The 26,809-nt window shown below is 38.0% G+C and overlaps 1 protein-coding gene across 2 annotated transcripts in view; it reads left to right on the forward strand.

Annotated features, from left to right (window-relative positions):
* PHLDB2 (pleckstrin homology like domain family B member 2) overlaps positions 1 to 26,809 on the forward strand; it is a 232,901-nt gene that overhangs the window by 204,426 nt on the left and 1,666 nt on the right. For both annotated transcript variants that reach the window (XM_025376656.1, XM_025376657.1), the window contains 7 exons: positions 2,917 to 3,060; positions 6,522 to 6,662; positions 7,872 to 7,971; positions 16,074 to 16,278; positions 20,531 to 20,621; positions 21,559 to 21,705; positions 23,564 to 23,783. In XM_025376656.1, coding sequence (XP_025232441.1) covers positions 2,917 to 3,060; positions 6,522 to 6,662; positions 7,872 to 7,971; positions 16,074 to 16,278; positions 20,531 to 20,621; positions 21,559 to 21,705; positions 23,564 to 23,783 — 1,048 coding nt within the window. The remainder of the gene's footprint in view (positions 1 to 2,916; positions 3,061 to 6,521; positions 6,663 to 7,871; positions 7,972 to 16,073; positions 16,279 to 20,530; positions 20,622 to 21,558; positions 21,706 to 23,563; positions 23,784 to 26,809) is intronic.

Raw genomic sequence — 26,809 nt, forward strand, 5'->3', positions numbered from 1 at the left:
TTTAACTCTAATTTGGAAAATTATAGCTGAGAAAAAAATAGTTTATATATATATATATATATTTTTTTTTTTTTTTTTTTTGAGACGGAGTCTCACTCTGTCACCCAGACTGGAGTGCAGTGGCACCATCTCAGCTCACTGCAACCTCTGCCTCCTGAGTTCAAGCAATTCTCCTGTCCCAGCCTCCTGAGTAGCTGGGACTACAGGCGCCCGCCACTACACCCGGCTAATTTTTGTATTGTTAGTATAGATGGGGTTTTACCATATCGGTCAGGCTGGTCTCAAACTCCTGATCACAGGTAATCTGCCTGCCTCAGCCTCCCAAATGCTAGGATTATAGGCATGAGCCACCACACCAGGCCTATATTTATATTCCTTATATGTATTGTTTTTCTAAAAAGCTAAAAGAAAAGCTTGCTTCTACATAAGTGTTTGCATAATTAAAAAAAAAAAACCCTTTAGACAGTGGAGTTAGGATTCTTACGTAGAAAATATTTTTGTGTGTATAAGTATATGAAGCAAAATGCTCATCACAATAAGTGTGACTGTATATGTACCTCAGAATCATTTTGTGAAATATTTTTCCAAAACTTTGTTAGATCATTCAGTTTCATAATTTCTTTTCATTATTCAGAACATGGAACTGTCAGGTTCAACGAACAAAGCGTGGTTGTGAATAGAATGTCATGGCCTAAGATAATGTTAGCAAGGTGGGTAAGAGCAGGTCTTGTGAGTCTGTTAAAGAAATGTGGTCTACTTCATGTGTGGTGGGAGGCCTTCAAGTGGTTTTAAGCAGGGAGGTAACATTTGTTATCCATTTGTTAAAGATCACTCTGGGCTGCTCTGTGACTACTGGATCATAGAGTAAGAGAAGCAGATGCAGGGAAATTGTTGTGGAGATGATTGCAGTAGCATAGGCTAGAGAGGCTGGCAGCTTGAATTGGAGGATGGCAGAGAGATGGAAGGAGTTAGCTGGATTAGCAGATATTTTGGAGGCAGAGTTGACAGTTCTTGCTGATAGATTGGATGTTGGCATGAAGTAAATAATGAAGGTGTCCGGAATCATGCCATTATTCCAGTTTGAGTAATGAAGTATATGGTAAGCACCTTTTAGTGAGATAGGGAAGACTGGGGAAGGAATTGTTTAAGAGGGAAGATTTGGAGTTGACTCTGGACATACAGAGTTTGAAGAGCTTATGGCATCCAGATGAATTAGATGGGCTCTAAAGTCTCTCCGTCTCCTAATAGAAGAATAAAGTCTTTCCTTTTCTGTTAATGAGTTGGTCTTTATTTCCTGCAGACATTCTGATGTCAGAAGCACATTTAGTTTTTTTCACTATTGTTGTGTATCTACAACTCTTCTGCTTGTTGAGTAAAACAATGAGTTGCTATGAGAACACATGGCAATTGTGCTGTGTGTTCACTTTCCTGTACAAGCAGACTTGACTCACAAGATGGTTTTCTTTTTTTTTTCTCCTCCTCTCTCATTCTCTCTCTTTTTTCTTTTTTAAAGGGGTGATTGATTTATAACCTATTTTAAAGACCTCCCAGGTTTTAAAGCAGTTTACATTTTTGAAGCAGTTAATTAAGTTGTATGGTTTATGACTCACATAAATAATTAAAACTTGGCTTCAAAACAGTCTACTATTAACTGAGCAAAAGAAAAACCCAAAATTGTTCATTTTCTTTCTGATTCAGTATTACATATTGAATGAACTTGACCTAGTTGACTCCTTCTTTTCTTCAGTTTAACCTTATAAAACTTTACATGGTATCTGTCCTGCCTTCTGAAGTGCAAGTGTCTGACACATCCAATTTATAAACAGTCAACTCTGGCATTCTCCACTTTGTTATCAGTCCTTTCAGGGTTTTTACCAAAAATCAAGGTGTTTTATTTTCCAGCCTAAAATTTGTAAAAGAATTGATGGACTCATAGAAGAATCTTTGTGTCAAATTTAACTCAATTTCACCTTTAAAGGAGAGATCTTATTTTATATAGTTTTTTCACACTGTTTTATTGGGGTGGTGAAAATCATGATTGGTCTGCATAGTTTCCATGAAAATTGACAAGTGCCTTTTCCACAGATTCAGGAGTTCTGCTTCTCAGGTATTTTGTATTTTCTCTAAGCTGAAGCCAGAACTGAATTATTGAGTTCAAAAGTAACTGGAAATTCTCTGTCCTATGGGTAGAGATGGGGGTTAGGGAGGCTGCCTTGAATTGAAACATACCCTGGTTGCAACTCCACCTTAGGACTCTGTGTGTGTGTGTGTGTGTGTGTGCACGTGCACACATTTGTTTTGCTAGGGAAGGCTCACCTGCATGAAAGGACAGTGTTCTTTTTATTCTCATTTGGTTGAGATGCCCAAAAGCTAGAACCCACTATAAATAATTACTGTTTTATAAATATTTGCTTAGTGTAAAACCCAGTAGCCCTCAGCCCATTTTCCTCACACTCTAATTCATCAGGAAACAGAAACGGTGAAAATCTAAGAATGAAGATTTGTGGAAAAGTCTCTTTAATTAGGGAGTGAGTGATTGCATTGTCAATTTTACATCTTGGATTTTTTGGTGTGTTATTACTTTAAATGTGTATGTGGTGAGAACCTTAATCCATCAACAGAATGAATGCTGATACTTCTGGATATTTTAAAATAGAAGGTTTTGGGTTATTTATAATATAGTTATCTTGATTGCATCAGAAAAATTATGTTTAATGCTTCGAATGCCAATTTTCAAGATTAAGCAATGTAAATCCATTTTAATTGCTGAGTATTCCCTTAATGAAACATTTGATAATACCACAGATATCTGGCTGTGCCGCTCTAAGCTAACTTCATTGTACTGGGAACATTAATACTCTCGCATGCCTCGGCTTTTGCTTTCTTTGTGTTTAACTTCTGAATTCCTCCTTTTAGGGCTATATCAGTGTAAATGAGATTAATGAGCCATGTGGCAATTCCACGAATCTATCCCCTTCCACTCAGTTTCCTGCTGATGCTGATGCTGTTGCCACTGAGCCTGCCACAGCTGTGCTGGCGAGCCAGCCTCAGAGTAAAGAGGTGTGTAGGCGTGACGTTTCATTCATTCACTGCTTTTCTTCATGTCAGAAATTAACCCACGGCCAACTGAAAATGAGGTCCACGAGAGCGTGCGTGACAAATGTGTATCTGTCTGACCAGAGGGGTAGGGTAAGGCTGAGTTTATAAAGTATACCAATTTGGGGGTAATGCTCTACCAATAAAAATTCTAGAAACCATGAAATTTATGCTACAGAGTGGAGTACTAGGAGAAGTAAGTTCAAAGAAATAAGTTCTATGTCTTAGCACTCTAACTCAACTTAGTTTTCTTGTAAATTAAAAAGCCTTTCTAAAATTGTTGATTTGAATTGCCTTTTCAGTTTGACTTTGTTTTTGATTTTGTTTTGTAACATGGATACTTTTAAATATTAGGCCTTTTAAAAGCCTTCTAGGGGAGGGGCCAATAATAATAAATTAAAATACCTCAGTGACCCAAATTGCTTACAGTGTGGGATTTTAATAAGAGGCTAAATTGAAAGATACTGCCCATCAATTGTAACTTCTTAATTAAAATATAACAAAACAGAACAAACTATCCATTTCATTTCTATGTCTTATTCTTTCATTTCATGTGGATACATATATACCTTTTCTTTCTCCTATAAAGCAAAGATCACCTGTCTATTCTGGATTTGTGTTTCCTTCCACCCTTTCTTCTCATCCTATCACTCAACATACATCAGCCCCATGGCCTGAATTCATGGCTACATCTGTCGATCCTTTACCTTTAAATGACACACCTCCTCCTCTACCAGCTAAGAAACACAGAAGGCAGCAGCAGCAGCAGGAGCAACAGGTAATTAGGAACTGGAATTTAGAGTTTGGGAATGTTATCTTGGCAACAAAGTTACTTACGTGGAATCTTTTCTTCCACTTTCCCAAAGGCATTTTTTAAAAAGACAACTTGCATACTTCTCTGATTTTTTTTCCCCCTCTTAAGAACATTTAGTGTTGGAACATTTAAGGATGTTAGAATTGTTGTGAAGTTTTGATACCTTGAGTGTCCCCTACTGGCTTTTATATGTTTGAGCCCTTTGTATACCCGCATCCTTCAGTTACCATTCAACCAAAATATTGCAACTTACCACAGATAGTTCTCAAAATACTAACAAGCATTTCCATAAAATCTATATATAAAGAGTTATGTTATCAACACAAAATATTTTTATTACACATGGTTGAAACCAAAATAGGCATCATTCCCTTGATGTGTTTTGTTAAACACTTCACTCCCTTAATCAGAGTAACTTTGTTTTAATCTGTTTTATAAATTTGTGTGTCTCTTTACATACTTTCTAACGATCCCATGAAGTAAAAATTATCTCCATATTGAAGTTTTGGGAACTGAGGCTCAGTGAGGTTAAGTAGCTTGTCCAAGGTCACACCACAAGTAGTGCACTTGGTCCATAAATCTAGTTTTTATTCACCAGATTTTTAAATAAATTATTTTTTATTCTAAATGTTGCCTTCCTTTTAGAACACTTGGTGTATATTAATGCTTGGGTATTCAAAAAAAAAATCTGTTTCAAGACTTCCTTTCAATTATAATCAAACACCTGCAGGAATTTGGTGCCAAAAGATCCTAAGGAGTCATTGCACTGATGTAGGCGAGCTCTGGTCAGTCATGCTTAGCCCTTACGTTTCTTGAAGGTACCTTTACCATCGATTACCATTTTTTAAAGGACTATATCTCTCACTGCCTTAAGGTTACTGCCACCTGGGCTGACATGAAAGGATATTGGTGAAAGGTGGGTGAAATAAGTTATGTATACAAGGAAGAAACAAGGAGAATGGAAGACCTAAATGCCTTCAATTTTGATGTTAGGTTTATCTCTTTAGCAACTTCATTCAAGACATCTCTAGTAGCAAAACAATCACAGTTTACAAATCTGCTCTTTTCTGCCAAATTTCAATTAGACTGTTTTCATTGGGATTTCTTTTCTATTTTATTAAGGTACCGTTATGGAATGTTGGAAAGTTATGAATTGCAGAATTTATAATATTTGGTCATAGTGGGAGCTAGATTGAAGTGTTCTGACGTCATTTTTCTATCTAAAAGGAGCATTAATCAGCCAAACTGCAAAGTATTATTATCATCTTAGTATGCACTACCTGGCCATGAATTCCAGCTCTGCCACTTTCCAGCTGCATGACCTTGGCCAAGTTTATTTAACTTCTCTGCACCCCAGATTTCTCAGTACCTACCTCACAGGATTATTACAATAATTTAATGAGATAATGTATATAAACCATCATACCTGGCACATAGCTCTTAATAAATTGATTAGCTAGTATAAACAGTTAATTATAAAGTTAAAATGCAGATTTTTATGATTGACATATTTGAAGACTGTTTATAAATTTGGTAACTCAAATTTGCATTAATTTTTGTGCATTTCAAAAACATGAGCTTTTAAAATGACTTCAAAATGATCAGACCTAAAAAATCTTTAATTAATAAATCACTTTATATATATGTTTTATTTCTTTAAAAAAATAAAGCAATGTTAAGATTTAGTGAAGCTGAGTGGTGGGAATATGAATCTCTCTTAAATTATCCTCTCTTCTTATCTCTATGTTTCAAATATATTTCCACAAAAAAATTTTTGAGCTCGTTTTTGCATTTTTTCTCTCTTTTTTATTTCCATAGTTTTGGGGGGAACAGGTAGTGTTTGCTTACATGGATAAGTTCTCTAGTGGCGATTTCTGAGATTTTGGTGCACCCATCACTTGAACAAGACATCATTTTACTATTAAAGGCATTTCTAAGGGGAGGCCAAGAAAAATTTGAGTAAGTTTCAAGTGGACAAAAATCTTACTTTAGAAATCTGAAAAAAATTAAGTAGTCCATTAGAGAATTTTTAAATGTGAGCGATTACTGTAAGGGCTCCTTGGCCAATATCTTTTCAAATAAAAAGTAACTTAGAATGATGCCTTTTAGGAAAACTTTATGTGGATTTGGAGTGTGTTTATGTGACTGAAATGTTATTACAACTTTCAAACAACTGCCCTGTTTACTCGCTTTTTCTCTTTATCTCCTTTTTCCCTTTTCTTGTCCTCCTCTCACTGGTATCTGTGCCATCCCACAGAACTGCCCAGAAGGGGAGAAATTGCTTACGTGCTTTGTCCACTGGCTGTTCCGCCATCCACATGGCAACCGTCATAATAATTTGTAATTTGTCCTGCGGCCCCAAGGCTGCAAGCACTACAGAAGTGAAAGGTGGAATTTTTAAAAGGTTTCTAGGTTCAGCATAAATTCCTGCAGTGTTTAGTATCTAATCAAATACTAGCTCAAATCTATCAGCGAACACAGTATATGTTGAATAACTTTAAGAAAAATTCTAAAATTCCCTTTTTTTTGTAAATGCATAATTCTTCATTTCTTCAGTCACCTATTACAGTTAGTCAAGTTTTGCTATTTTGCTTTACATTTGCATTTAAAGCACTTTAGAAGTCTGGAAGAAAGGAAAAAACAGCATAAAGAAGGCCTCTATCTGAGTGATACTTTGCCTCGAAAGAAAACCACAACTTCCATCTCCCCACATTTCAGCAGTGCTACTATGGGGAGAAGCATCACCCCAAAGGTAGGACATGGGAGAAACCACGGGCTTCCCATTCCATGAGTCTTCTTGTCATCATATTCACTGATGTGTAAAGGCCTTTAAAGAAAAGTGCTAAATAATCATTAAATTTACTTGTTAGGCAGACATCAGGACTAAATCGCATTTTCTACCTGTTCAGAGGACATCTGAAATTGTATGCTCTGGGGCCAAAGAACATGCTTCAGGGTATTTTCTGCCAGTACAACCCAGGTGATGAGTGGCATTCACTTACATGACGGACTTCCATGGCTGCGTCCCACATCTGGAAATAAGATAGGATATAGCCTCTGTGTTCCAGGAATAACAGCAACAAGTATTTATTCAGACATTTTCATGTGGCTGATGCTGGGTTGAGTCTTTTATGTGGATTGCCTCATTTGAAAACCCAGCAGCACTAGGCAGTAGAGTACTGATTATTATCCCATTTGTATGTACGGATAAACTGAGGTGTATAAGGTTAAGTGACTAACCAAGGAACCCTCAGCTGGTGTGGAGTGGAGTGGAATGTGAACCTATGTGACCTGACACCAGAGCTCCCTCACATTCTGCCAACATGCCTGAGGGGATCATTGTGGAAAGAGAAGAGGCAGGTGTGAAGGAGGTTCTGAATGAGACAGACTTTAGAGCCCTTCCCCTACCCTTAATCAGAGTAACTTTGTTTTAATCTGTTTTATAAATTTGTGTTTCAAGTATATTTTATCTACAGGAAAGATTTTGCTATTTTTTAAAAAAATGCTGAAACCATTAGAGTGTTAATAGATTTCTTCAGGTTCAGCCCACCACATAACTGAGGATAAATAAAAATCAGTACATTTGTAACAAGAGTAGCTCTTCCCTGTTCTTTTGCATGGTGCGCATGCATTCTTGGCCCTGCATCTGCCCTCTGCTCCTTATGCATGAAGAACTTTCAGCCATTCTTTCAGGTGATTTTGGACAGTGTCTTCCCCAACTGCCTTCACTTTTGGAATTGCTGCTGTTGGAGGAAGTGCTGTGATATTGCGACTACCCTGGAGCTTCTCGGGAGGGCCAGTAACTGGCGTTTACCACTGAGCATCAACAAATGTAATTCAAAGACCTACCTTCTCTGCCCTGTACACTTAGCTAGGAGCTTTGGAAACAGGGATGTGGCCGTTTCCTAAAGGTCCATTCAGCCTGCAGCTTGCCTGAAGTACTCCCTCCTGCTTCCCACAGGCCCACGTGCCCCTGGGACAGAGTAACAGCTGTGGAAGTGTGCTCCCTCCCTCACTGGCAGCCATGGCCAAAGACTCAGAATCTCGCAGGATGCTCAGAGGTACGTGCCTTTTAAATCAAATGTCATGGCCTTTTGTTAAGCATTAGAATTCTTCAGGGGGAGGAAGTGAGAACGGGTAGGGATGATTAGAAGAGGGATCAGCCAAAGGCCTCATTTTACTCTTAATGTGTTCTCTTTCGGGAGGGATAAATAACTTTTCCTATTTATACATATAGCTGGTATATTTTAAACATTCCCATTGTACTTTTTAGATTTGATAGAACTCTTAAACCAGAAAGACCCCTAGAGAATTACTAACCTTCCCATTTGATTAATAGAAAGAAAAGAGAGACCAGTGAGATCCAAGGAGATTACCAGGACACTTAACCAAGATCACTCACCTGGGTTGTGTCAGAGCCACTAAGTTGAATGAACTTTGTGCTAAAGAATCTTTGAGCTGACACGGTAAATATAGCAGTAGTGGCCCAGAACAGAATTCTTGTAGGCCTTTTAATGTAGATTTGAGCTTTTATACTTCATAGTTGTTATGTTTCAGGTAGACGTTGACTCTCAGCATTTTTTTTTTTTTAATAATACATTACATTTATAATGGGGTTCTCAGATAGTCTTCATGGGGCTAGAAGAAATTACTGTAACATAGTTCCAGGGCTAAGCTTCTCATTGAGAGGATTAGATTTCTTGTGTTAACACAATAGTTTAAGTCAACAAGTTACATTGTCCTAACTTTTGAGCAGGCATGATGTTAGGTACCAAGAATGCAAATTAATGATAGGAAGCTTGCCTTTGAAATACTTGTAGTCTAGTGAGGAAGAAAGACACAGAACAGATGATTTCAATAAAATGTGGTAAATGGAATAATGGCAGTATGCCCAGGTTGTAAATGGAAATGCTTTGGGGATAGCAGGCATTTGACCTTCAAATACATTCATGCATTGATGGGATTCAAATCCTCCCTTCTAAGCAGGCTGGAATTCAATTCTAGCTGTTTGGCCTCTCTGCCAATGGTGCTGAGAGATAACGCTGGTTTTCCACCAGGAGAAAACATATATACACACACACATACATACATACACATGCACGCACACACACACACATATATATAATACATATATACTACATATACATATATAAATTTATATGTATGTGAACATAATGTGTATTGTGTGTATATATGATATCTCTCTCTCTCTCTCTCACTGGAACGAGGTTTTCAAACCATTACTAAAGGCAATTTAAGAATTAGAGGGTATAGTATTCATAATAGGATTGTAATATGTGAGAGACATTTGCAGTGGTAATATTTGAATCAAATACACTGATTAAACTAGTTTATTTTCTTTGCCATAATTTCTTAATAAGCTAAAAATATTCTTTTAATAGTTATAAATAATAAACATATATGAGTCTATTTTGGCTCTCATTTATCACTGTTAACTTGTGGGTCAAGTCTATTTGCTGTCGAAACATTTTCCTGTAATATTTACATATAAATATTTGAGACAAGGTCTCACTCTGTCGTCCAGGCTGGAATGCAGTGGTGTGTAATTATAGCTCACTGCAAACTCTGCCTCCTGGGTTCAAGTGATCCTCCCACCTCAGCCTCCCGAGTAAGATGGAACTATAGGTGTGTGCTACCATACCTGGCTAATTTTTGTATTTTTTGGCAGAGATGGGTTTTTGTCATGTTTCCCAGGCTGGTTTCGACCTCCTGGGCTTCAGTGATCTCCCACCTTGGCCTCCCAAAGTGCTGGGATTGCAGGCGTGTATTAGACTTCTTTTTAAATATATTTTTCCCACCGTCGGAAGACATCGAAGCTTAGATTGGCCACAACACCAATAAAGACCATGAAGCATTTTCATGTACTTCAGGTGTTTAAGAGAAAGAGCAAGCATTTGGGAAAGAGGGTGGGATCACAAATTATTATACTCCTTGTTAAAAGTATTTCCTTGCCAGGTTTGGTGGCTCATGCCTATAATCTCAGCACCTTGGGAGGCTGAGGAGGGAGGATTGCTTGAGTTAAGAATTTGAGACCAGCCTGGGCAACATAGTGAGATCCCATCTCTACAAGTAATTTAAAAATTAGCCAGGCATGGTGGCATGCACCTGTGGTCCCAACCACTCAGGAGGCTGAGGTAAGAGGATCGCTTGAGCCTGGGAGTTGAGGCTGTAGTGAGCTGCGATCATGCCACTACACTATAGCCTAGGCAACAGAGCAAGACCCTGTTTCAAAAAACAAATGAATACATAAAAGTATTTTCTCAAAGAGTAAGAAAAGCTAGACCTTTATAGTAGATGAATAGATTTGCAAAATTGAAGAGCCATTAACATTATCATTTAAGAGGATTCTTGTGAGAATATGGTGAAACCGAGGGAAGGTTTGATCTCAGTTATTCTAATCTGTTTTCCCCTAAAGTAATGGGAATCCCAGGCCAGTTTCATAGGGGAAAACTGCGCTAATTCCCTTCAGCCACATTACTGATGTTCCCGCTGCAAAATCAAATCTATCTTTATCTTTCGTGCTCTTGTTCTTTATTGATATGTCTTTTATGCAGCTGAGGAGACTGCAACTTCAGTCTTTCTCTGCTGTAACTGTAAAGTGCTGTTCCTCTTGAAGAGTTTCATGTAATGCTGATGGGGCAGCTTCTGAGGAAATAGAGAACCATCATATGTGTGTTGGTCCAAAGAGATGTGTTCTCTAAGTTTGGCTCCTCTACCCAGAGGAGGAGAAATCAGGATCTATAGTTCTTAGAGCCCCAGTAGACTGTAAAACTGGCAGGATTTTCTGCACAGCCCAAACTGGTGGCTCATGAAAAAACCAGGAGGGATGGATCATAATTTCATTTAGAATTGTTTGAATAGCACTTGTTAACTTTATTAAAATAGCAAATACAAGTAAAATTCTATGGTTTTGAAAAAAAATTATACCCAGCATATTTTCATTAACTCACATTTAGTAGACTTAATCATCTTTTAAACTTACGCAATTAACTTAAATACACCTTTTTTTGCTGCTATTCATAATGGATACATCAAGGATGATGGTGTAAGTATAAGCCTTACTCAATCAGCACTGTTAATAGAACTGACAGCGTGAGTCGTGCAAAGAACTTTGAGGGGAGAGTTTAAGACAGAGAGCTGAGAAACTCAGCTTCTGAAGCTGGAATGGTTATTGGCTTGTGAACATCTTGTGAACTATTCCTTTGTCAGCTTTAGAATGAATGAAATCTTTGTCCTTTTGTTTTTGTTAAATACAGGAAAGTCCAAGAAAGGTATGACAACCTCCTTGTGTGGTGTTTTTGTTTCCAGCAAATATTGAAAGGTCATTGTCAAGTCGTGTTTAAGAAATGATCGGATTTAACACTGTGCAGTGGTGGATTTTTAGTCTAATGATTATTTCTTTTATACAATAGAGAAAAATTGTTGTACATTTGCAAGAAACACAATGCTGGGTGCAGCTGCTGTTGGTTCACTGGCAGCTGCATGACCCTCTTTGTTTTGGCTTTTAATGGCAAGGTCAGACCCTGCAGGAAACATGAGTGCTGTGGAAGCATTGTTTTGTAAGATTCAGAATCTATATAAAGAGAATAGACGGTATTGTGATGTATATGAGCTAAGTGTAAACCATGATTCTCCTTTATCAAGGACAGGTATAAATAAGGCAGGCTACAGTCAAAGGATGAAAGGATTTAGGAAGCTCCTACTTACTCATTTCACTGGAGCCTGTTTTCTAAGAAAGACTTAGTGGAGAGTGAAGTATAGTTTAAATGATTGACTCGAATAGGTAAGATGGTTATTTCATGTGGCTAGGTGGTAGAGATATAGGATGTTAGACGGTGTGTTATAAAACCTGATGAACTGTGCTTCAAATAATTGAATGGCGTTTTACAAACCTGAGCTCTTAAAAACTATTTGCTACTGTCTGTTTGGAAAAGGAATTGTTTGATAGATAAAATCTGTTTTTATTCTTCCTATTTTCTGGTTGATGAATATGTGTGAAAGATTTATTTGTCTTGTAACAATCTCTTTTGACTATGCATGTATCAAATTTTTTTAAGGTTTCTTGAGTTTTTCTCTGTAAACTTAGATTTAATCTGAAACTGTGAACATCATACCTTGTTAATTTGGTATTGTAACTAACACCATCAATGCGTGCATGTTGGGAGTGTTGAATATTTTTCCTGCCCCCTTGTCATCCTTTTTGATCTTTTATCTTTTTCCCTTTCTACAACCATTCTCCTTCTTCATTCCTGACTTGTCCTGTGCCCTCTTCTTCTGGCTGTGGACTGTCATTAGGAAGAATGAATTCCTCAGCAGGTGAGCTATGACAGGCTGAACTGACAGAAATACTGGTTAATTTTATCCTCTTAACCCCAGGTTATACTTTTAGTCATCTTACTTTCCATATTACAGCCCAGATAGCCGTGTAAAAGTATATACCATATATTGGGAATGTATCGGCAGGACTCTACACATTGTGTAATCGTTAACTCACAAGAGACTTTCAGGTCTAATTAGCCAGAATTAATAGAGACCGGCATTAAAAATAATAATAATAAATGGGCCTTGCACATTTGGTCTCTTGGCTCTCCCAGACAGTGAAGAGCTGAGCTGATTTTGGGTTCCTTGTGTGGCTGTGATTAGCAACAAGCCTCAATTAGTTCTTGCTTTATACACCTTATAAACTACCCCTTCAGACAGCTATTTCTGTCTGGATAGGAAGAATTTAGAGCATGTTCAAGGCCCTTTTTACTGTCTCAGTTGCTTTGCCACTGATTAATGTTATTCTTGCTACATAATTAAAAAATAGAAACCAAATAGTCTCAGGGGTTGGGAAAGTCTCATTTTTCCCAATCTAGTTTCTTTGCTCCCACTCAGAAAGTAGATGCATTCCACTTCCTTATTTGATTATTTATATAGAATATATAGATGAAAAGATAAATTCATTCAGTGACTGTTTATCTTATGACATCCACGTGCTAAATAAATGGGGGTAAACTGTGGTGCACAGGACATCTGCATCCCCTTTCCTGATAAAGCTTCCATGAGAGTGGAGGCCTAGACCAGTTTCCTGCCGTTCTAGTGTTCCTTCACTGCATCGGCATCTCTCCTTGGGCCTCCTACCAGCTTACCCAGCCCCTGATCTTCTACGATGTTTCCTCTGTTTAAAATATCTATGCCTTTGGATGGCCAGGCCAGAGCCTGAATCCCAAAATGAGCTCTTTGGAATCACACTGGTTCAGTTGCAGGATCACAGGAGAGGGGCCCATGCCCGTACTGATAATTGCAGGGGTTACCTGTTTTGGGGGCATTTGTTCAGCAGGGAGGAAGCTAGGCCAGGTGACAGTGGGGTTCACTGTGGTCAGTAAAGTGTTACCAGTAGACAGAAATGAGTAGCTCCATGAGGTGAACTTTTCCACTCACATTGGATTCATGGGAAATAAAAATCCTGGGTTGGGAAAGAGATGCTTGTTATTGGCCTCGTGGTTTTTCGTTTAAGTTGCCATGGAAATGTAAAATGCTTATCCTACCACCAGAATGACTGGGAGATTCAGTCGTAGAGTCAAATCTCAACAACTTGTGAGTTGGTCTGGGGAATTAACGTTCACAGCCCTTAGCACAGTACAAATTGTAATGTAGCTGGCCCTTCTACATTCACCTGAAACATCTGAGTCATTTTAGTTTACTATCTCCTTCACTCATAAGTTCTATTTCGTTATTCTGTGGTACTTTTGGAAAAGTAGCCAAAAAACAACAACAGCAACAAAAAACACAACCCTGGAAGATCTGAGGAGCAAGACATATAGTTGCTTTAAGAAATATGCTCACCTCCCTTCCTGCTTTTCCAAGAGGGTGGTAGTTACTTCATACGGGTTGGTTTTTCCTCAATGTGGAAAACTCAGGGAGAGGAAGAGGTTGGGGCAATGTCACTCAATGCCAGAGAGATAATTCGTCTGTGTTTTAAATTACGTGGCTGTCGGTTAGGGATTTGTTTTTCATACTACAAGGAAATACCTTCCATGTAGTTGGTGCCAATGTGAAACTTTTCTATGCCACAAATCTTTGTTTGAAATCATAAGAAAATATACATGTGTGACCTTTTCAAATAATTTCTGTTGTGTTTTTTTGTCATTTGCATAATAAATAATTGGAAACAACTTAAAAGGAGCAATTAGTAATTCCAAAAGTTCAAGTGTCAAAGGTAAATATTTGAGTAATGAATTATTTTGCCTTCCTTAAAAAAAGGCGCAGCTTCACTTATATGACTATACCAGCTTCATTTCATGCTGTGTGGATTGATCATTATAATTCATGATATTCTATTTAGTCTTGTGGTGTGCTTTTATGTTTTGCATCTTCCCTTAGCTAAATGCTATGTGACTTTAAAATATATATATATATAAGTATTTATAATTTATAATGGCCGATTATATTAAGGTAACTTATTTTCCCAGAAATGTCTTAATCTGAAATAACCTATTTTCACTTAAATATCTAAAACCACTCCAAATACTAATGGCATGAACACTCTGCATGAAATTAAAACCATTTTACAGAAATTTTGACATACAATGCTTTGTTAAGGCATCATGGATGTGGCTTCTATTTTAAAATGGAAATGTTTAATCAGTAGCTGAGAAAGCATTGAGAATTACTTCTCTTCTTTCATCCTCTTGCCTACTATTGACCATTTCATTGCTACTAAAACGTTCATTGAAAGGTAGGTAGAGCACAAAAAAAGAGGAAATTCAAATGGTCCAGTTGTGAACTCTGAATAGCTCTGTTAATAACTCCCTGGGTAATGGAAACTATTCGAGTAGACATACTCTTATCAGGGAGAAAGAGATTACAAATTCTAGTACTGGCTAGAGAAAAGTTTTTTAATGAATTGAGGAATTTGTTAATCAGTATGATGCCTGCTCCTGATTATATAATAAATAGAGAATTGAAAAGAAGAAAATTTGACTCGTAATGCCCTAAATCAGTGATCAGAGAGCAAGCCAGAACAATAACACAAGGTAAAGCCAATAACCTAATGTGCCAGCTGATCGAGCACCAGGGTAAAGAAAAGACCTCTTGGCCGGGCGCGGTGGCTCACGCCTGTAATCCCAACACTTTGGGAGGCCGAGGTGGGTGGATCACAAGGTCAAGAGATTGAGATCATCCTGGCCAACACGGTGAAACCCCACCTCTACTAAAAAGACAAAAGTTAGCTGGGCATGGTGGTGCACGCCTGTAGTCCCAGCTACTCGAGAGGTTGAGGCAGGAGAATTGCTTGAACCCAGGAGGTGGAGGTTGCAGTGAGCTGAGATCGCACCACTGCACTCCAGCCCGGTGACAGAGCAAGACTCCGTCTCAAAAAATAAAAATAAAAAATAAAGAAAAGACCTCTTATTTATGGTGCTTTTCATCCTACTGATGCCTACATTTTCAAATGGTTGTTTGAAATTTTCAACAGCTTGTGGAAGGTGGATTGTTATGGTGGGAAAAGAAGAGAGCTAGGGTAGTTAGAGGAGCACAATCATTGGAAAGAGTGTTGACTCTGAATTAAATAAGTAATTGACAGACAAGAACAACTGAAAAAGAGAGAGAAAATGAGGAAAATGTGTAGTTTGGATCTTAACAAGATTAAAAGTGTCAGTGATGATATGAGATATGAGTTTCTCAAACCCTACACTTGAAAGATTCCACCTGCTGTTTTATGACCAGACTGAGTGCTCCTTAAGTTGAATACCGTTGAAGAAGTGCTTGCCCTAAAACCCTGGTTTTGCTTGTCACTAGAAGGCATCTTATTTTCACTTGAACACAGCCATTTCGAGAGGATTCAGGGCTTTTGATTGTGTTTCTGTTTGGTTTATTTTGTGTTTGTGTGTTGCTGGTTGTGCTGAGATGTAGGAATGCCATAGGAAAGTGTCAAGTGATCCTGCTGAGGGATAAGAGATTCAGCAGACCACTTCATTCAAACTGTTGCTTGCACTGAGCATGGCGGTCTTTCTTTGATCTTCTTGGCTTCAAAACAAATTAGACCAAGGCCCAAGCTTCATAGGCAGATGTTTCTGGTTGCTGGCTTGTGTCTGTAGACAATTAAGTTTCAAAGACTGAAAAATGAGGCACACTAACGTATTTATGGCTCTTTCCTTAGGTTATAATCACCAACAGATGAGTGAAGGACACAGGCAGAAATCTGAATTTTACAACCGCACAGCATCTGAATCAAATGTCTACTTGAATAGTTTCCATTATCCAGATCACAGCTACAAGGACCAGGCCTTTGATACTTTGAGCTTAGATAGCTCTGATAGCATGGAGACCAGCATCTCTGCTTGCTCACCTGACAACATCTCTAGGTAAGATTTATTTATGGGGAAGGAAAGAGCCTACTGCTCACAACAAGTAAAGCCATCAGTTTGGGAACTGTATATGCACAAGCCCAAATTTTTGAGACATAAAGGGTCTATAATGCAGAAGAGGGTTGGTATCATGATGACCTTTGAAAGTAGTTTCTCTTATCTTGTGTAACTTAGCTAGTCAGGCATCATATAATCTGTTTTCACCTTTATCCTGTTTTTCTCCACTTGAGCTCAAATTTACACTGTGCTTTAAAATTGACTTCCTTCTGTTGGTTAGCTCTAAGCTTCACTTATGCTGCTTTTGATTTAAAAAAGAAGGCCCCAGCACAGTGGCGCAAGCCTGTAGTCCCAGCACTTTGGGAGGCCTAGGTGGGTGGATTACCTGAGGTCAGGAGCTCGAGACCAACCGGACCAACATGGTGAAACCCTGTCTCTACTAGATACAAAAAATAGCCGGGCATGGTAGCCCATCTCAGCTACTCAGGAGCCTGAGACAGGAGAGTCCCTTAAACCAGGGAGGTGGAGGTTATGGTGAGCCAAGATTGCGCCATTGTACTCCGGCCTGGACGAGAGCGAAACTCCGTCTCAAAAAAAAAAAAAAAAAAAAAAAAAAAAGAAAAAAAATAATTTCCAACTACAGTCAGAACTTTGGAGGATTTCTTACCCTTGTATTTGTTAAAAGGAAGCTTTCTGCTATCCTGTATGTTAAAATTTTTGTAAGGATTTAAGTATTCACATTTGTATTTATACTTTGAGGCAAGCAAAGATGGTCTTAACATATAAATGTGGCCATGGTACTCCTCCTTTTCTAAAGTTTTGATGTCCCACTACCTACTCTCAGATCCTAGAACCTGGCACTCTAGGTCCAACCCAACTCCTGTTCATTCTCCTGGTACACCTCTCAGAGCTTAATGATTGAGAGGATGAAGAACTCTCAGATCTCTGTGCCTTTGACTGTACTGGTTCTTAACATTTTCTCAAAGGATAAGCACAAAGTCAGGGTTTAGTAAGTTAATAATGATAATAGTAATAAGAAGTATCGGTGTAGGTAGTATTCAGAATACTCTTCTATAAGCCAGTTTAATAATTTTAGCAGAATGGAGATTTTATGCAGAATTGACTCTCAATTGTCTGTTTTCTATGACCCAAGACCTATTTTCTGTGCATTATGTTTGTCTACACTGTAAATAATGATATTGAAAAAGCAGAAACACTGTCCAACTCATGTAACTTTCTGGTAGTCACAAAGTGATGTCTCCACAAAAAGTGAAGGGCGAACGTACCCACAACTCTAAGTAATCCTATCATCCTACAAATATTTTTTTGTTACATAATAAACCACGAGACCAAGTTTATGCAACCAGAATTTCAGCATGGAATTACCTCATTAATAGGCTTATAATTTGGGGATATTTTAGTACACGAGTTAAAAACGAATCTTAAGCAGAAAAGATTTTTTAGTTTTTTACTCTTCTTTCTACCAATCTGCAAAAAATTTCCAATTAAGGATGCTTTGTCATAATACACATTCTAAACATTAGTTCCTCATTACCTGCTTCCCTGGTGTTTATCACTTATTTTTCCATCATAATGGTAAGAGCTTATCTTAGAGTATCATGCATTTTGTTTTAAAGTTGATGGTGGTACAGAAGAGAAATGCCTGTTTTTCTCTCCCCTTTGCATTCCAGCTTTTACAGGCATCTTCTACTTTGGCTTTAATTTTTTGACATTCAGAAGATCTCGTAAGACGATGACATTAAATATTAGTAGTTTCTGACCATGGGGATTAGTTATCTGCAGTTGCCAGCACCACAGAGTTAGTTTTGTGCAAAGCAACTATGGAAGATGATCATGGCCACACATAACTACTTGTTAGGAATTACCATTCTGCAATAGTGCTATCATAGAAAGAATTAAGGGACAAATGTGTCTCACCACACACACACACAAAAGGCAACCACATGAGGTGATAAACATGTTCCTATTATTATTATTGTTATTGAGACAGAGTCTCACTCCGTTGCCCAGGCTGGAGTGCAGTGGTGCAATCTTAGCTCACTGCAACCTCTGCCTTGCGGGTTCAAGCAATTCTCTTGTCTCAGCCTCATGAGTAGCTGAGATTACAGGTACCCACCACTATACCCGGCTAATTTTTTTTTCTTTCTTTTTAGTAGAGTTGGGGTTTCACCATGTTGGCCAGGCTGGTCTTGAACTCCTGACCTCAGGTGATCTGCCCGCCTTGGCCTCCCAAAGTGCTGGGATTACAGAAGTGAGCCCCATTAATTAGCTTGATAGTACTAATCATTTCACAATATATGCATACATCAAAACACCATGTTGTATACTATAAATACATACAAATTTTGTTTGTCAAGTATTTGTATGCTCAATAAACCTCATGGTGGGGGGAAGAGGGAAGACATGTAAGCAAAGAAAATGGTAAACGGTGAAATCTCAGTAAACATTGACTATATGAAAAAAAGGGATAAATGGGCATTAGGCTATTGGTGAGTTTGTTCTGACTAACTGGTGAGTTTTCAAGACCTGAAACTTAGTGAAATTCAAATTATTTTCAAATTAATGAGAGATATAAAACATACATATTTGATGTCACAAACTACACTGTAGAATATAAATATAATTTGGTGCCCTTATATGTCCTGCATGCATGTCTTTGGCTTTCTCAATTGGACCAATGAAGTTTATCCCCTTCCATCCATGAAGTCAGGTATTCACAATGAAGGAGAATAAGAATTCCTGTACAAAAATTAAAAGATTTCTTTCACTTGGATTCTTGCTAGCTGAAGAGAACAGAGCTTACTCTTTTGTATCTCCTCACTGGCTAATGGAAATAATGAGAAGATATTGCCATATTCTTCTCTTTCATGTGGGAGAAAACACTTGGCTAAAAAGTGGTCCAAGGTTACTCTGCCAAGTGCAGACTAATTGTTAAGCTTATAAGGATCCGATATTCCTCAGACAGTTCACTCCTTAATGGATGTGTTTTGTAATGGGGCTGTCAGTACTGATTATAGAATAAACTGTACGCCCTGTGTTCTCTTCGATAGAACTCTTAACCCTAGATTTAAACCATCCTAGGTTTGATTTGCAAAAATATAATTTGAGAATACTATATTAATAATTATCTATAACCAAGACGGCTCTGATTTTTCATTTTTATATGAATTTTTAATGAATTTATTTTTATATGAATGTGTCTAACAAACATGTATCCCTACTTCGTGTCAGGTTCTATGCTACAGGGATACAGGCATGAAAGTCTGTATGTCCTCAAGAGAGTCTAGTAAAGAAGACAGGTACTTAAATGAGTACACAAGTATCATGCATTAGAAACAGCATATGGTCCCCGTAGCTGAAATAGCAAAGTAAGTAAGTTTTGACCTAGGTTATAGTCTCTCTTTTCCAGAACAGTCAACTAGAATGTAAGCAAGTGGAAAATAAAATTTCCTGTTTTGTGTTAAACATTTTCAAGTTTTCGCTTTGTCTTTTAGTTACCCTGACTGTTCTTGCACTTTTCTCTACCTTTGGTTTCATCTTTCACTCGAGTGATACCTTTCCCATCATTTCTTTTGAACCTCTTAAATCTCTTTATACAGTTTTCTGATTGTTATCATGAGGGGGTACTCTTCACAAAACTGGATGCTATCCATCCATTGCACCTATAGGAGAAGTCATGTTTTAATTGGCATCATAATTTAATAAATGAAGTGTCCACATATATAAAGGGACAACAAAAAGTAGCTCATAATGTATATTCCGCAACTGAAGAACATTATATAGGCTCCAGTCATTTATATAGAACGTTGGTGATAGTCTTGTTGGTCTGATATCTTTAAGTCATTAAACTAATGGGAAGGACTCTCATGGGCCATTATTTTTAGACTTTGGAGGGAGCATTTAGAACTCACACTTTGTAAGATTTGGTTTTGGTTTATTTACCTATGAGTAAAGCATTGGCATTATTTTGCTTGCCTATATTTTGTCTTCGAAACTGAGGTAAGTCAGTGTAACCTACAATTTTCAGAGTTGAATTGATTTGCCTCTTCGGTCCAATGACTCGTAAGTAACATTCTTTAAATTATGTATGCTTGGATTTTATCATGCACCTCCCTTGACCCCGTGTGTGTGTGTGTGTGTGTGTGTGTGTGTGTGTGTGTGTGTGTGTGTGTATTAGAGAGATTTCTCAGTCTAAACCAATATTTTTAAAAGGCTTTGGTTTTTGATTCAGTGCCAGCACTTCAAATATTGCTAGAATAGAAGAAATGGAGAGACTTTTGAAGCAGGCTCATGCAGAAAGGACGCGGCTGCTCGAATCCAGGGTAAGCTTCATATGTTCATGCCAGAGGTCTGTAATACCACGGTGCAGGAGCCCTGCGCTTGGCATCAGGCAATACTCCTCCTTAAGGAGCTGTGTGATCTTGAATAATCACTCAACCTTTCTCAGTCTCATTTTCTTATCTGAAAAATAAAGGTGTTAGATGATTTCTAAGGCTCTCTACTGCAGTGGATTTCCCATAACTTGAAATATATAGTATTGACATAGACCAAAATGAACGCTTGTAGTTTGTTGTTGTTGTTGTTTTTGATGGCTGCTTTGTGTTCCTGCCAAGGAGCAGGGAGGAATGTCATGTCTTTATGCATTATTTCATCCTTCCCAGCTTGTGCTAACTGCACTATTGTAATATTTAAAATCCCACGTTATTATGACTGTATTTCAAGTCAGAATCTGACTTCCTTAGGAATCCCCCAAAATGCTTTTGCATCCTGCCCTAATGGGCACCTCCTTTCCTTTTCTAACTTCCCCATATGCTTCCTCTGTGACCTTCAGCCAGGAAGCTACAGAGCAACAACAGGAATTAGCGGGACCATGGCCTTCAGTTAGAAGACAGTAGTCAAAAGACAGGCTAAATCACATGATAAGTGCTGGGGACAGTTTGTGAGGCTTTTTATTTAAAATGGGAGACTTGCTGGTTGATATGAAATGATGAAATGACTGAATATATTAGCAAGCTGGATTTTCACTAAAGACCACAATTTAATTATTAATTAAATTTAGTGGTTGCATTTCTGCAGATGATGATTTTGGAAGCTATACCAGGCATGGTTATGAGTTGTTTTCTTGTAGGTTATGTATTATAAGAGACTAGTCTACAAACTAAGATTTGTCTAGTAAGAATTATCTTTTTTATATTGGTTGGAACCATTCAAGTATAACCAGTATGTCTTAAAATAATCATTATTATGCATAATGTTTAGGAACGGGAAATGGAAGCCAAAAAACGAGCCCTGGAAGAAGAAAAACGACGCCGGGAAATCCTGGAAAAACGATTACAGGAAGAAACTAGCCAGAGGCAGAAGTTAATAGAAAAGGAAGTAAAAATAAGGGAGAAACAAAGGGCACAGGTTGGTTGGTCAATCTGAATGGATAAGGGCAGGTTGCCCCCTGGTGGCAGTTCCTAGAAGACAGCTATTCTGTGTCTGAGGATGCTTTCCTGGGCACTGAGCATTAGCACTTGACATGTACAGGTTAAGAGAAGAGTGTGCATTCCTGTGAAAAAAAAAAAAATGGGAGTTCATTTCAAAACTCTTAGGGAACCACCAACCAAATGACACTTTTCCTTAGTCATGCATGGAACATTTTGCCAGGAGCAGCACTGTTTCTTCCACCCATTCCTTGGAGTACATTTTAAAAAGAGAATTTTTTTTTGAGCAGCTTTTAAAAATGCAACTGGATTTGCTGCTGAAAACAAATACAACATCTGAACTGAAACCTCTGCTTGGGGAATGGAAGAGGTTCTACCAAGCCGTCCTTTACAAGCAAACAATCTAGAGCAGGGTGATTTTTCACCATGCCCAGTGTCTTGGTCGTGGTGGTAGTGTTTTGTTTTTTTTTCTGAGCGCTGTATTGTAACACGTGTTCCTCTTTGCTACACTAGGCCTCCACACCTGTGAACAAGCTTGTACTCAAGCAAAATTTGGAGAAACCACACATTTTGTTTAATGTCTTATCTTGGTCGTCGTAGATTTTGAATCTCTGTTCTTGTCACTATAGCTGCTTACATAATATGTTTTCTGAGAAACTAACATAAAGTTTTGTTAAGTACTATGTAATTTAAAGCTCAACTCCATTTTATCAAGATTCGCTAGACTCAAAGGCAAAAGATACCATTACTTTTATTCTTTGTGGTTGCTGGCCATTTGATAGTATAGCAGTTAGAGACTATCTTTAAGACTTTGTGTGTTTTGAGGTATTAGTAAGCCTGTAGCATCTGTTACAACCAAAGTACCACACAATCAAATGTTAAGTATTGAAGGAAAAGTAGAAAGTAAAATTTGTTTATTTTATTTCATCATGCCCAACCCTGTGCCAAATTTTGACTTGCAGTGAAAGTCATCCATGCTTGTTTACTATCTGAAGCCAAACCAAAAAGCACAATTCTATTTTAATCCTGATTATAAGTGTTGCCTCCAAGTATGTAGTTAGGTCATTTCCCCAAGGCAAAGAGGTGGAGTTATTTAACAGCGTAAAATAAGACACCATTTTAGAACTATCACCCATGGAGATATATGCTTCCTAGATTGGAGGAGCTTTCATACCAGCCATCAGTAACATGAAAGACATCTAAATACATCCCTTTGGCATCTGGTCCTGGACAGTTCATTACATTAGGTCGTTTTGATTCCACTTCTGTCTTTATTTTAGCTTTACTTTTCAAAATATAAATCTCTGTTGTCAATTTCTATCGGAATATATGTAAACTGACAAGTACAGCTTTGTGGGATCCTGTGGGGGCCGTACTTACTAAATAGTGTTCAATCAATCATGTCATGCTTGAGATTACTTGAGAATGATTGTTAAGTTGTGGCAGGGACAACTTCTGGAAACTTAGCAGTGAAGCCGTCCTCATCTGCAGGGAGCAGCCCAGAAAACTTCATACTTCATTACTCTGTGTTTGTTAAGAGCAAAGTACATCTTTTACACTACGATAAATGACCATTTTTCATTTTCTCAACTGCCCATCTTAAGGAATAGAATCAGGTCTCTGAATTTATCTACCTCTCCCCTACATATTACAGCATCTTTCTGAAAATCCTATCCACTTTTTAGACTCCAAATGATAAGTGCTTTGTTTATCTTAAGCTCTTTTAATCATATGGGCATTTTAAAGCTTAGGTTTTACAGTTAATTTCTGCTTCTAAACATCTGTGACCTAAAACAAAACAAATAGCTATAGATGCAATGAGTTTTGCACTTTTCCAGGCTCGTCCTTTGACACGCTACCTGCCTGTCCGGAAGGAAGACTTTGATTTGCGGAGCCATGTAGAGACTGCTGGCCACAATATTGACACCTGTTACCATGTATCAATCACAGAGAAGACCTGCCGAGGATTCCTCATCAAAATGGGTGGGAAAATTAAAACGTGGAAAAAACGTTGGTTTGTTTTTGATCGGAACAAGCGAACATTCTCTTATTATGCAGGTGGGTGATAAAAAAAATTTAAGCCATATACTCAAAACGAGAACCCTGTGTTAAAGAGCAAAGGCAATTGAAATTCAGTGTAAATAGGTAGGTTGATACATAACAGAATTAATGGCAATATTAGATTTATAGATGTACATTATTTTATATTTAGATTATATAGTCCATATGATATGAATTTCCTTTCTAGAAATAATAGACATTATATGTTACTTTAAAAAGTGCGAAGCGGTCTATATTACTTCTGAAGTAAACTCAGGTCCCAATAAATATTAAGTAAAATTTATTCTTTAGATCAAAATAGTTCCTTTTATTTGTTCTTCTGTTTTAATGCATTCTTTATTTAGGTAACAAGTTGTTTATGTTCACTGCATTTTATGAAACATCACAATATCATACTAGAAGTACTATCACTATAGGGTGGGATCAGAAAAAATATTGCCTTTCAAACTACCACACCAGAAAAAAAAGGGGGTGTGGTTTGTGATTGATTGATTGTCATACGTCCCATTTAAGTCACACACAATTAGGCAACTGTAGCTGAAAATCATTCAACTATAGTTCATAAACTAGAATGGTCTTTTAAGCACAGACAATAAAGCTCGTTGGTAAACTAGTGATCAGTAGTATTTATTAAGTGACTGAAATATTTTTGGATTCTCAAATGTCAGCTGACAAGAAACATACCCTACCGAATCTTATATAAATGCAGGAATATTAGTGCCACTGGCATACTTCTTAAGAACCTCTTATTTCTTCTGGGATCACATGTGAAACATGTCCATTTTTAGTACAGGTATAGCTCTGCTTTCTTTTCAGGCGCCAAAAAAGAGTAGTGTCATACCAGATGTTATGAAAAAACCCTGTTTTGGGATAACTATCAGTATTTATGAGCATCACCAGGAATAGTAAAATGTATCGATACAATAAAATATAAGTAACAGTCTAGTCATTTAATCAATCCAGTGAGGTCAGGTTATGTTTATAAGGAGAAGTGTGAGAAACCAAGCAGCCTGTGGAAGAAAGGGAAGAGTGGCTCAGGAGCCCCAGAATTTGGAAGATGAGCCAGTAGGGGAATGTCTGCCTTTCACTGAGGAGCACTTTGGATGAGGTTCCAGTTACTGCAGAAGTTAGTGGCCTGAAGCCAGTGGCTTGCCCGTCCCAGGTCCCCTGCTTTACCTCTCTAGGGCTTTTTGTCATTGGGTTTTATAAACATCCAGAGCTGCTTTCTTCAGTTAATACAATTTGGTGTCTGCACACTGCATAAACAAAACTGTATGATGTGGTATTGTCTTCAGAAAACCTCACCCAGAATTTTCCAAAAATACAACTTTAAAGAACTTCAGACAAAACTGCTTCACTCTTCTGTGCTCCTGTTCTCTGTGAGCCTTATTTCATTCTCTCATCTATCGGCCAGGTGAGTGGTTTAATGCCCTGGCCAACTGCTTCAAACCTAAGCTCCAAGCTTCAGACCCATGTAAGTGTGTCTTTCCAAACCCAACCTGCTGGTGACTGATTTCAATTTTTTAAAAATACCAAAACCTTCTTGGTATGTGAAAAATTACCCAGAACCCTAATTCTAAAAAAACAGGCAAAAATTATATTTCATTCACTTTTTAATATGTATTTATGATATAACTGGCTGGTGAGACCTAGTTGGACAAACGCTACCCATTCAGCTCTGTTTACGGTCATCACCTATCAGCTTTGTCCACTCCTACCCCCACCCCTGCTTCTCATACACAACAAGCCCAGGAGTAGATCAGTCTGCAGGCAGTCATCCAGATCACAATTCAGGCTGTACTTTACCCTACAGGAGCCACGTCCCTTCTGCTTGTCAGTAAGGGAAATGGCCGTGTACTTGTGAAGGAGCTGCAAATGTGAACGCTGACTGGCAAAGTCCCAGGACTCTGTGTTATTCATGTCCCTGGTCTCTGTCCTTGGCCTCCTGCATATTAACTGGGATCTTTAGGAGAGTCTCTAAAGAAAACCGAGGCCTAGAAAATATGTCTGCAAATTGACTGAAACTTACTGAACGTGGTATCAGTTAAAACAGTGTTTCACAAGGAATAGGAAAAACAAACAAAAAATTATAGTCCATGGGCAAATAGGTTAGGATATTTTGGATTAAATGCAATTAAATAGTTTTACTCTCTGCTGAACCTTTCAGGGCCATTATTTTTTAGACTAGCTTTTTGTAGTTAAAAAGGGACATTCACCTAGTAAAAAATTCAAAATATAACAAAAATTTGTATGATGAAAGTAAGTCTCTTTATCATCACAAAAGTTCTGATCTCTCATTTTCAAGCTAGAAATATTGTTTTAGATTTTCTCTATTCATTTTTATATATGTTTCAGTATGTATATATTTTCTTCTTTTATATATTTGGGACTAAATTATTCATTCTATTCATACCCTATTTCATGTGATAGTATTTCAAGGGTTTTTTCCTTAGGAGCAGATACAGATCTACCTCCATCATTTCAGTAGCTTTATAGATTTCATTGTATGGCTGGTCTGTAATTGAATCAGTCTCCTATTAAAGCTCAAGCAGATCTTTTGCAACCTGTGTCACAACAAACACAAATCCATGTACATTTATTTGCATACACACCAGATCTTATGCAGTAACATTTTAGAAGTGGAATTGCTTAGTAAGAGGATTTGTGTGTGTGTGTGTGTGTGTGTGTGTGTTTTGTTTTTATTTTTGTTTGGTTTTTTTTGAGATGGAGTCTCCTTCTGTTGCCCAGGCTGGAGTGCAGTGGTGCGATCTCAGCTCGCTGCAAGCTCCACCTCTGGGGTTCACGCCATTCTCCTGCCTCAGCCTCCCGAATAGCTGGGACTACAGGCGCCCGCCACCACGCCCGGCTAAATTTCTTTTGTATTTTTAGTAGAGACGGGGTTTCACCGTGTTAGCCAGGATGGTCTGGATCTCCTGACTTCGTGATCCGCCCTCCTCGGCCTCCCAAAGTGCTGGGATTACAGGCGTGAGCCACCGCGGCCGGCCCATTTACCAGCTGTCTTC

This window comes from Theropithecus gelada, chromosome 2, assembly GCF_003255815.1.
Source record: "Theropithecus gelada isolate Dixy chromosome 2, Tgel_1.0, whole genome shotgun sequence".
Classification (NCBI taxonomy): domain Eukaryota; kingdom Metazoa; phylum Chordata; class Mammalia; order Primates; family Cercopithecidae; genus Theropithecus; species Theropithecus gelada.